Source organism: Labrus mixtus, chromosome 3 (assembly GCF_963584025.1).
Source record: "Labrus mixtus chromosome 3, fLabMix1.1, whole genome shotgun sequence".
Taxonomy (NCBI): domain Eukaryota; kingdom Metazoa; phylum Chordata; class Actinopteri; order Labriformes; family Labridae; genus Labrus; species Labrus mixtus.
This window is the reverse complement of record NC_083614.1, coordinates 26,817,588-26,829,902: the sequence shown is the minus strand read 5'-3', so window position 1 is coordinate 26,829,902 and position 12,315 is coordinate 26,817,588. Positions and strand designations below refer to the sequence as shown.

Genomic DNA, 12,315 nt, shown 5'->3' with positions numbered 1-12,315 from the left:
GGCGGCAAGTGCGCCAGACTGACAGACATCGGCGTGCACGGAGTGAATTTGGCATTGAGTGAAACATTCAGCTGTTTGCCTTCACACATACAGCTCACCCTTAAAAAATGCTGGAGGTTTTCAGGGGCGTGTGAACAAGGTTTAAGTGGCCAACTATGATTTTCATCATAGCAATGACTAAAAGCATGAAAACTTGTAAGACTAAAGGAATAAACAAATACACAGAGAAGGATTTTTACACTGGCTATGTACTGTGCAGAGTTTGACACACAGTGGGGTCACAACACTACCTTTTTACTGCTACTGGTCTCTGTGTACATGTACACAGAAGGAATATAGAAGTCAATTAGGTAATCAAGATTTTAGCCTTTGCATAATCACCCTCATAGACAGTAAGAACTGTGATGTTAATGAAGAAACAGATGCTGGAAGAATAGTCCCCTTTTTGTATTTCAAGTATGGTCTATTCGTCTTTTACTGTAGCTAAATAAGTTAGGTGCTGCCTAACACTCATAAAGCTGCGTACAGTATCCTGATACTTCAGCTAGAGTACATAAATGATCTGTGTTACCAGTTTCCTCTATGTTTACTCGCTACGGTACAAAACGTGCCAAGACGGACATCAAACACGCTCCGCATTTTGGACGACATGAGGGATGAAACGTGACTAAGAAACCCAACTCCAAAGACAGCCCTTTCTTTGTTTTCGGTGGTTTCCTGGAGCTTTCATTGCAGCGTTTATTAACACTGTTGGATTAAATGTCTGTGTAAATGTCTGTAAATGTCTGTGTAATGCAATAAGAGACAATGGGCTTAATGAAAAAAAAAAAAACAATGACAAACGTGTTCTTACACCTGATGCCTTGTGATCAAAGGTCGCTAAGATCTGGGAGGGAGGTTGAAACAGTGGAATTTTTACCCCTATGGTATTGTTGAAGTTAAGACCAGACTAACCGAGACCAAGACATAACCAAGACCGGTTAGGCAGAGACAAGACCAAGACATTTAGGGATCAATACCGAGTCAAGACCGAGACCATAAATATCAATAAAACATCTTCATATTGTGTGCAGCGGGCATGTCACTCACTTAGACGGTAACACTGGGGGGGCTAAAAATCAAACTGCAAATTAATAGAAGTTATTTGTTCTTTTTGAAAGGGGTGATTTCCTTCCAATCACACAAAAATAGCAGATCAGTGGTGGTCTTGATTTAAAATCTAGAGTCCGCCCAGTGTGAGACCGAGGCAAGACCGAGTAAAGACGCTTTCGATTACGAGGCGAGACTGAGACCTTCAAGAAGAGACCGGTCTCGAGACTACAACACTACCCCTATGGTAAAGTCAGCATGAAAAGATCACTGTATTACACATTCAATACAAACACATCATGTGAAATTTATATATTTCTAATTTTAAAGAATTTAAAGTCAATGATCACCAAAAGCTTTTCTAATTATGTCCTGAGGAGGACTTACATTTCATAGATAAACCTGAGATGTGATTGGCATTGGACAGAAAAAGCAGGAATCCGTCCCCCCATCCCCACACACACACACACACACACACACACACACACACACACACATAAAGCACATATATTTTTATTAACATTTAGGCTACAAGTACAGTTAATGTGAATGAAAATATGATCTCTGCTTTAACACAAATTAAATCTGCATATGCCATCTTTTTTTTTTTTTTTAGAAGTATTTTGGGGCTTTTTACGCCTTTATTGTAGAGTCAGGACAATGGATAGAGTCAGAAACCAAAGAGAGAGAGAGTGTGGGTTGGGGGGAAGGACATAGAAAGGAGCCACAGGTCAGAGTCGAACCGCTCTCGAGGACCTTTAGGACTAGCACTAACCGCTAAGCTACCGGCGGTCCATATGACACCTTTAAACCTCATTTTGAAACATTTCTGTAGCTGTGGGCTCCTTAACAAGTAGTGTGTAGTTAGGGATCACTAGTTTCTATTTATGCATGAATCTGAAATTGATTTAATTTATGTGACACGTACTGTCAGGCAGTTGTGTCGAACTTTAGACTTCAATATAGTCACAATTTTGAAGTGTAACGTTTACATTTTTGAACTTTTGGAGAACTTTTTTTGACCACTGGATGTTGCCTGGCTCCCACTAAGAGAGAAAAATTTGATATGTACGGCAGATATCCAGATTGGAGATGTATAAATAAGGAATAACAGAATGTAACAGCACTTCTCAGTTTGCAAAAGAACATTAAAAAGTGTGTTTAACAGCTACATACATGGTTAGAATATGTTAAAATGAATGTAAATTCATACAGGACAAAAGAGAAGCTATACATCATCATGTCTATTGGTCAGTGTTTGCATGGGCCTTGACTTTCACTGTGCGTCTGATCCATGTGAACGCAGCATCACTCTAGAATAGATAAGTGAGCTTTCACAGGTGTTGCACAGCGATCCCTCCCCACCACCCACCCCCGCACGCACTCTGACACGTGAGGAGAACCTGGGAAGGGTTGCAAAAGGCCATGCAGAGATCAGGACCAGCTGTCCTGTTTTGGTTTTATCCCACATGTATTATTTGAACTTTTTGTCTTCGATCATTTACAACTCAACACATGACAAAGCTTACGCTTAACGCTGTAGAAGGTTGCCCTACCAGAAAAACACAGGGGATCTGGACATCAAAACTTTTTGTTACTTTTTAAAACAGAACTTTGTCTTTAATATGATTCTCAATATTTGGCAGTAGGAGCTTTTAATAAATAGTTTGAGCCAAAATTAAAAGAAAAGTGCCTGAAATAATATCCCAAACAGCAAACACTGAGGTTTGATTTGACTGAGTCTCACTGATGTCGTCTTTCATATTGTGTCAGATTGTGAAGGATGATTTTAACAGGGGATGATTGTACAGTCAATGTTTTTCTGCATTGTTTCATTTTGTGTGTTCCTGCTGCAAAAAAAAATCCCTTTGTTTGAAATGAAAGAGGACCTGAAACAGATAGTATTTTTGGCAGCTTGCCGGAGGAACAACTCATTCAAGTGTATCAACTTTAAGTTCCTGCACTCCCATGAAAAATCCCCGTCTGACTCCAGCACATGGCAGCCTGACATGTGCTGCTGTTTACCAAAGGTGATACTGTGATTTTGAGCAGAACAATTCCTTTCCTCACTTTCGAAACATGCCCTGTTGGTCTGGATATCTCTAAACACAATCTCACCGCTTCCTTGTATTTTTAAAGACTACTAGATTTACAGTAGAGACCAGATGGAAGCCTGCAGAAATGCAACGTTTTAATGTCACCATGTACTCTTTTAACTCAAATCGGCTTTATATATTTAGGACCTTTCATACATAAAAAGGCTTCACAAATGAACGGACAGATCAGACTTCACTTCTAACTGGTTTAGTTAGAACGTCTCATTTCAAGGGCTGCAGGGCGGTGCAGTGGTTAGCGCTGATGTCTCAGGTTTGCATGCATGGGTACTCCGGCTTCCTCCAACAGTCCAAAGACATGCCTGTCAGGTTAATTGGTGACTCCAAGTAAAGTGACCAGCCGTTTGTCTCTGTATCTCGCCCTGTAAAACATGATGCATTCATGTGGTGTCGGACACAATCGGAAAAATGAGTTTCCAAGCTGTAAGATGTACATAAACGCCTGCTCAAGTCGGAGCAACAACTCGGGAAAAGAAGTCAGAAGAATGACCTCCCAACAGCGAAAACTGGGAACATATGAGGAGCACATGAATGCAGCACAACTCGCGATCAGTCCAGGGTGTACCATGAAAGCTGAAATCGGCTCCTGCGACCCCGAACGGGATGAGCTTTACAGATAATGGATGGATTGGTGTCATTTCAAGACACTTACTGTAAGTAAATCTGGCTTGCTGCATTGGGAGATAGTACACGTAATTGAGGCCTGAGTCTTTGCTTGTTATATTTTAAAATAAGGACAATAAGGTGTTTATCTGGACTTGTCAGGTGAACTTGGTGTATAATGTGTGTAATGAGGTATTTTTTACTTGGACTTCTTGCAGTGTTGGCTTTCATTTAAGTGTTTTGATACTTTATAAAGAATTGAAAAGTCCATTTTGAGGGCTTCAGGGTTTTTAAGTATTTTCACGTCCTTATTATTTTTTGGGGTTGGTTGCATGCAGCAGTCAAAGTAGTTCATAACTGTATGGCTGTTTTCTAAAATCTCTGTTACACACACAAACTGAGCGGTCCTCCAATGACGTTCTCGATGTTCTGCACATCTTATTTTAAACACACGAGATTTCGGTGCTAAGCTCAAAACAAACTGGCCTTCAGACGGGTTAACAGTGCAGCCCAGTTTTCACTTCCAAACACAAAAAGGGACAAACTCTGCGAACTTGCGGGGGTGCTGGGAATCACCTCCTGCGTAAGGCGCTCTCTGCACAGACCTCGTGCCTCAGTGGAAACTTGGCTCTGCTCTTCTTCCACTTCTAAACCGACGGCTGCTTACACACAGTCTGCACATCATAATAAACACACAAGGTGGACGCGCCGCCTCCCCCCCCCACCCCTCCCCCAGCTCTGCTCCAGACTGTTATAATCACAACACAGAAGGTGACGCAGATGCATTAAAGCACAGACTATTCTTGTGATTATTATGTGCATACAGATTGTGTGTGTCCCTCAGCAGAAATGCCCTTTTTTTTCTGGGATGTGATGTCAGAGTCAAACATTGTTACTGGAATAAGGCCCTCTGCTTGTGATTAAATGTCACCCAGACTGGGGCTGATGGGAAATTACCTTCAGAACAGTTTGAACATAGGGGTGTCCAAACAGAGTACGCACCCATCATGTACTGCAAAGTTCTCTCATTTCACCATTTGTTCCCGACTTCATATACCTACTGTAACTAATGCTGCATTAAACACCCTAAGAAAGGCTGTATTAAACGATTTCGAAACATTAAAATGATTTCAGACCCGTCTTTACTTTTCCACTAAAGTGTCAGCGAGCAAACTGTGCGGATAATACCATGACAAACATTTTCACAAGCGCTGCTTTGTATGCGAACAGTGAGTGACTGGAAACCCTGGCACGGGTTACTCATCTGACTGTGCACAGAAAGTAGACGTGCAAGTTTGGCCGTCCAACAATTGTGCATTTGATCCCTTTCGACATCCTGCTGTATCTGTAAACAACGGAAAGAAGGAAGAGTGACTGTGCATCGTGCAGCAGACGGGGATGTGCGGGTCTGTAAATGACACGCAGCACATCACCACGATCCCCTGAAAAAAGCTGAGAAGATTTGAGAACAAAATAAATCTATTTGTTTCATCTGTATCATCATTTAGATTTGGGTTCATTGATCGCCCCCACAGAAAATTAAAAATAGTTTTCACATGTGCAATAGCACGTGATGACATGAGAGGCAGGTATTAATTGTGTACAGGATTAACTTGTATTTGTACCTGTGCACGTGGGAAACTTGGTTTTGGGACTTGTTCAGGGTGTGATCTAAACTCCAGTTTTCCACACATGCAACATTTGTAATTGAAACGTGAAGTCACATCATAATGAATCTGTAGAGGATCACAAATCTCTGCCGTTTAATGAAGCTTTTTAGCATTGAAGTTTGATTTATCAATGAGTGTATTTACATGGACCTGAGTATCCTGGTTTTGATCATATTCAGGATATGGTGTTTACATGCACACAGAGAAACCAGGATACTGGTTTGATCATGCATACAATGATATTACTCATATCATTGTATGCATGATCAAACTAGTATCCTGGTTTCTTACTACATCATCTTGTAAATGGACTTGAGCTTGTGTAGCCTTTTCGAGTCTTTTAACTACTCAAAGCACTTTTACACCGCAGGTCACTCCTAATGTAATAACCTAATGTTAAAACTGTTTACTCACTTAGAAATAACATATCCAAAGTGTCTCTTTTTTAGTACTGCTTCTGAAGTTCACCAGCTGCAAGGTCGCAGAAATATTCTTCTTTAATTACGCAGACACTTCAGACTATTTTTTAAGGTTTTAAATGCCTAACTATCACCATTTAGTTAAACCCTGAACTCCGTCTTTGTTTATTTATAATGTCCACAATCCTGTGGCATTTGGGAGACCCAAAAATGAAAGTCTTGCCACTTCCCCTCCTGATTGGGCCTCATCGATCACAAGGTACATTTCTTGAAGGAAGCACTCGTTACCTTTGACTAGTAGAACCCAGCAGCTAGTTGCGTCCCTTAGGCTTGACAACAACACAGGAGCTTGACAACACCGCTCTAGGAATATGACCCAGAGAACATTCCTAAAATACACAAGTCAGTTTAAGCAAAAACAAAATGAGGCAGAGTCTTGAATCTATCCACACACAGCTACCTTTAAGGGGACACGCATTGGGGACAGCTTGTGCTTGATTACTTCCTGATCGGCATGATGCAAGGTGGCAAAGAGAGAACTCACCTGAATCGAACATGAACAACTATTAACAGGTGCTGTGGTCCTTGTTGTCTATGCTTTCTGCTCTTGAACAGCTAACTTCTGCTCAAGCTCTTATTTGAATGTATTAATGCATGCTAAAGGCCACCAGCTGCGGGTTAGGGTTACCAAACAGGTGTTCAACCTTGATAACCTCTCTCTGACCGTACTGATACCCTCATGCCGACCCTCTTGGCCCCTCTAACCCTCCTCCAGTAGAGACTGAGGCTTCTGCTCTTGTTGACTTTAATAAGATTGTCTGTCCGTGCGTGTGTTTGTTGACGGGGGATCAGTTCCCCTGGCAGCAACGAATTCTTTGAACTCCCTGAAAGCCTTTTTCTGCCGAATCCAACTGTATCTCACTGTCTTTGCTATACATGGTCAGATCTTGACTGAGGCGAGGCGCACCGACTGACCGACTGTCCATGTCCAGTTGGAGCAGGCGTCTATGAAAATGTTGCTGAGTAGCTGTTAGAACAAGTCGACCCACACGTCTAGAAAATAAGTCGCTTTTCAATCAAATGCAGCCGACATTAACGCTTCGAGACATTTTTTTACCTCTAGTCCACCTCTCTCTCTTCCGATCTATCAACGAGAAGCACGCTGATCGGATTGAAGAATTCATTAACTTGTGCTCATATGAGAGGAATGTAAAGCATTGCATTCAGCAGCGCCCACATTTCCTTTTTTTTAAAACATACCGTACTACAGAGATAAGAGGACATTGCATCATCATTTTTTTGTACCAACCCCTCATTCGTCTATGTGCCATGATGACAACACGATGCTTCACACATCCACACCTTGCATGAGTAATTCTACAAATATGAGCAATGCAGGAAGCGCTGAGCAAGTCCCAATATGGAATGCATCACGTTTAAAATGTACTTTGATTTCAAACTGGGAGATAAAGGTGCGAGGCTGGGGAGGTGATGCCTAAGATGCTTTCTGAATGTGTGGATACAATCACACTGCTGCTGCTGAGAGAGAGAGAGAGAGAGAGTGAGAGAGAGAGAGCGAGAGAGAGGGAGGAAAGATACAAGAAGGAAGTAAAAAGTTCCATCGCTCCCTGACAGATCTTAATTTTAGGAATAAGAGTCTGCTCTTTACGTCAGATCTTGACCTTACCAATGGAAGCCCACAGGATACTGGAGAGGCTGGGTGGGTGGGGGTTTGGGTGTTTATGCAGTGACAGCCTATCATTGCCTCAGGCCCCTGAGAGTCATACAAGTCGGTGTTTACACAGCGAGAGCCAATCACCTCACAGACCTGCCGTTCCTTGGCCCCCCCCCCAGCCTGTTACGCGCGCAGGTTGTGGCAGGAGAGACGCTATAAAGTTGTCGGACGGGCTAAGAGGGAGGCAGAGAGGAGACAGAAAACATGAGAGACAGTCCTGCTGCTTTGATTACATCCCAAAACATGGCGTTCACTGACTGTATGAAACCGACCGACCTGCTCGCAGAGAAGAAGGGGATCAAGTGAGTGACTGTGCAGTTTAGTGAGAATGGCTCATATTATGGTGGAGCTTTAAAAAGATCATACTCTACAGTTACAGCTGCAATAAAGACTAATGCGTGATTTCCCCGCCCCCCCTAATTTTAGGAGGAGAAACTGGAGGAACAGAATAGGATTTCTACTGAAGACAAACTCTTCCCAGTCCAAACAGAATGCGATGAAAAACAGATCTTACAGGTAAGACCTTTTTATTCTTGAGTTGTCCATTATTCTTTTTTTTAAGATTTTGAGCATTTTTCCCTCCACATTTTTGGTTTCTTTCATACCCATTTTACTATGTCTTCTATATATTGTGGATATTTTTGCATGTTTGCGATCTTTTACAGCAAGATGAATACTGATTTACAAAGATTTGTGTAGACTAAATGACTCTCAGTGAAACCCATCACTGTGTAGCAAAGTAATTGTAACTTAAAAAACTGCAAGCAATTAAATGGAAAAACATGCTAAGAGTCCAGAATTACCAGTGTGTCTTTGTTGAGGACTTTGCTGTGTGTTTCCATACATGCATTTCAAACTGGTAGTTAGCTCCACTCTACAGTACTTATCTCTAACAGGATCTGTTTCTCTTCCTTTAGGCCGACTGCTGATGACGTCAGCCAATGGGCGCAGTCACTTGACACATTACTCAGTCATAAATGTAAGTTCCAATTACTATCTGGTCCAACACGATTACATAAAAGAGCCTCAGAGGTCACACGGGGACTGAGTGCTGACTTGATGGCCGTTTTTATTAGCCTCAGTGAAACACAAGGCTGTCATGGCTCTGCACACACTTAGCTTCAAAACAGTCAGCCGCTTTGTCTTCCTAACATTTTCTCCTCTTTTATTCTCTTCCCCAAAAAAGATGGGAAAGCTGCTTTTTGTATCTTCCTGAAGACGGAGTTCTGCGAGGAGAACATTGAGTTCTGGACGGCATGCGAGGACTACAAGACCCAAACGTCGCACAAAGAGCTCGTGTCCAAGGCCAACAGCATTTACGAGCAGTTCATTAAAAATGAAGCTCCAAAAGAGGTAACAGCCAACAGACTCTGTCAAATATCTGCTGCTAATGCTAGAAAAGGGAGGCTATTTAAATAGTTTCCTTGGCCTCATTCTAAGCAGAATTAATGGACCTGCAACTTTTATTAACACTCAAAATATCCTGTGTTAAAAATGGATGCCAAAAGCTCATACAAGCTGTGTTTTGGTTTCAGATAAACCTGGATTACCACACCAAAAATGCTATCGTCCTGAGTCTCGTCGAGCCCTCTGTGACGAGCTTCCTGGCAGCTCAGAGGAAAGTCTACAGTCTGATGGAGAACAACTCCTACCCCAGGTTCATCCTCTCCGACCTCTACAGAGAACTACATGAAGCTGCCAGGAGAGAGGGAAAAGTCATCAAGCCCCAGTCAACCTAGACAGCCGATCCTGAAGTCATTTGTTTACCGCTGTGACTCTGAAAATAGACCACTGATGATGTTCATTCCAGGCACTGCCGCGGGATAATAGACCCAAAATGCAAATCCTGAGCATAAACATTACCGGAGAGCGTGGGAAAAAAAAAAAACTGAAGGCATTTTATTTATTTTTTTATTCCGTCCTGCTGAGAGCTTTCAACAAAGGAGTCAGGATGATTAGGCCCGATGCTTTATGCTGATGCACTCTGTGCATCTCCGTCTCAAGGGATTAAAGTTATGTCTTCTTCACCGGGGGCCATTACCTGCACTTTCTTTATTGTTAGAATTTGGTATTTTTGAGCAATGATGCAATTGAAGAAAATGTTGTAGTGGACTGCATTCAAGCCACTTATCCTTGTTTTGCTGACACACAAACTTAAAAGTATCTAAATGCTGATATCCAATACGCACCGATAACTCTGCACTTCCTATGTTACCCTGGTATGTTGATCTGATGGATTTGCATGTTTACACATGAAGTGCAATTTTTTATTTATATAAATATATTCACTTTTTTCTACCAAAGACTGTATGTGGCTGCGAGATGACTGTGAGAATGTGATGTCTTGTAAATATTGTGATTTTACACATGTTGAATGTAAATTAAAGATTGGGGACAGCTGGACTGCTCGTGAAATAAAACCGATTCTTTGAATGTCTCTGGCAGGTTTGTTTTTTAATTCAGTCTCAAACTTTGGACTTCTAGAAACATGGATGTTAAAGAAAATAATCTCAGCCTTAAGTGCTATATAGATTTATTTTTAGCTGTTTTCACACATGCACCCCTGAAAATGTCTGGAAAAGTTCAGCACAGCGTTCCTCTGAAATCTCCCTGGGGTGCTCTTTGACACATGGCCCTTACAGCGTCTAGTTTGGGACAGATGGGAGGGGGAGGTGGGTCTCAGGAGGCAGGACATGATGGTTGTAATGTTTGCAACATATCCAAGATGGCAGGCGAAGTAAAGTCTGTCATTTTCATTACAGTTTTTGTTTGCCTTTATCTCAATGCTACATGTTTCAGACATACAGTATCGTCAAATGAGCGAAAAAGAAAAACCTGGCAAGCAGAAAAAGTATGGAGCTGCTTTATGAGATGTTCGACCATCACACCTGCACTGGTCAGGGGATTCAACATCCACGTCATCACCCCCTCCTGCATTTAGTTTTCCTGCCTTCATATCTCAACTTAATGCAGAACCTTTTTTTGAATTGATCGATTCAAAACTCGAGATTCTTATCTTCTGAGATTTTAAATAGATTCTTAACTTCTTAGAATCAATTTTTTTTGGCTCTAATCAGTCACTCCCTGCTAAGTGCTAAGGCTAGCTCTTTAACTCAGTAGAATGCTAAATGGAGCAGCAAGAAATTCAGCCAGTCTCACAGATGACGGGAGAAGATCCTGAAGTATGTACTAATTCAAAAATAGACTTTGAATCATGAATCCAAAATCATTTCAAATCGAAAAGAGATTCTGAATCGAATCGTGACCCCAAGAATAAAAATCAAATCGAATCGTTAGACACCCAAAGATTCCCAGCCCTACTGTTTGCATTCACACATGCAGTTGGTTTACAGCATTACAGTCCATTTACTTCCATCTGGTCTGATCTAAACTCACTCTTTCACTTGAGATGAGAGGCTCTAAAATAAGCTTTCCCCCACATATGCTCTCCACATGGACGTTGTTCATGTACACAAACAGCATCCATTGAGATATGACCTCTGTCACCTCTGACCTAAAAAGGAAACCCTTTTCTTAGTTTTAATGCCAATACATTAAAGGTATTATAAAGCAGTTTGCAGCTGTGGATTAAAAGAGCCTTTGTTCATCAGCATTGTTTTGCAGTGAGTAGCACGAGCGATGGTGAAAAAGAATGAGGACACGTTTTTTTGTAAGATAATACTACACGTGCAGGTTCACAGAAAGATTATCAACGAGATAATAAACCACTTTGTCTACAGGAGCCAACACACAACACAAATTAAGTGAAGTCAAATTTATTTTATAAAGCATATTTTACAAAATGAGCTTCACATTAAAGGCAGAATGTGCAACATTTTACACATAAATGCAGCAGAAATCAAGTCTATCCAGTGTAAATGTCTCTGAGTCGTGACTGTCTACAATGAGTGAGAAGCTCGAGTCCCACTGGCTGTGTTGTTGTTAGAGCCGTGTTTACATGGACAGGACGGCCTTGCGTATAAAAGCTGTTTTAGTCAAGGACTAGAGAAAAGAAGAAGAACATACTCACTGCTTATTAAGGGTTTTTGGATTAAGGCATTTCTGTGTCAATTAACATGCAATGTGAAGCTACGAGCTAACTAAAATGTGCTAACATTAGCCCGCTAACACAACAATGCAGCCACAGGCAATTACAGCTTGAGCCAATGTCAATTTTGTCCGCCACAAGCGCTAAACTCCTTTGTGTGAACGCGAGTCGAGAGGGGTTGGAGGTCTTCTGCTGGAGGAGAGCGGAGGGTTCAGAATAGTGGAGGTGTCACCAAGCAGTTTGTTTTGGTTTTATGCTGGTGCTCAAGGGCGACATCTACTGGATCAAAATGTCACACATTCTTCCTTTGAATGAAACATTTTTTTAAAATGCATAAGTGGAATGTCCTGATTCTGGCAAAAAGAACATGACGTGCTCTCAAGCGCATTAGTTTAACAAGCAGGGGTGAATCCAGACATCTTTGACTGGAGCTGCCCAGACAGGCCCCCCCAATGCAGGTGTGGCATTACGTTTGCGTGTAGGATTGTAATTTGATTATTTTTTCCTGTCCCCAGGATTATGTGGTGATATGGATAAGATTATCATATCCACCTCTGACGTGAAAGCATTACAAGTATGTTATGGTAATTATAAAAGTTTTGAAGTAGGCTAAAATTACAACAACAAAACATTTTGA

At 41.6% G+C, this 12,315-nt stretch overlaps 1 protein-coding gene across 1 annotated transcript; it reads left to right on the top strand.

Annotated features, from left to right (window-relative positions):
* The first annotated feature begins 7,785 nt into the window (after positions 1-7,785).
* Positions 7,786-10,067, top strand: rgs2 (regulator of G protein signaling 2). The gene is made up of 5 exons (XM_061034319.1): positions 7,786-7,932; positions 8,057-8,146; positions 8,548-8,609; positions 8,817-8,983; positions 9,166-10,067. Exons 1-5 carry the CDS (start codon positions 7,835-7,837, stop codon positions 9,367-9,369), a joined length of 621 nt encoding a protein of 206 aa, XP_060890302.1. The 5' UTR covers positions 7,786-7,834; the 3' UTR covers positions 9,370-10,067.
* Positions 10,068-12,315: the final 2,248 nt, after the last annotated feature.

Bases quoted from the DNA above. Each gene is read 5' to 3' on its own strand.
- rgs2 (XM_061034319.1), top strand. From the start codon at position 7,835: ATGAGAGACAGTCCTGCTGCTTTGATTACATCCCAAAACATGGCGTTC. The intron at 7,933-8,056 runs GTGAGTGACTGT...CCCTAATTTTAG, and splicing joins GCAGAGAAGAAGGGGATCAA to GAGGAGAAACTGGAGGAACA. The intron at 8,610-8,816 runs GTAAGTTCCAAT...TCCCCAAAAAAG, and splicing joins CACATTACTCAGTCATAAAT to ATGGGAAAGCTGCTTTTTGT.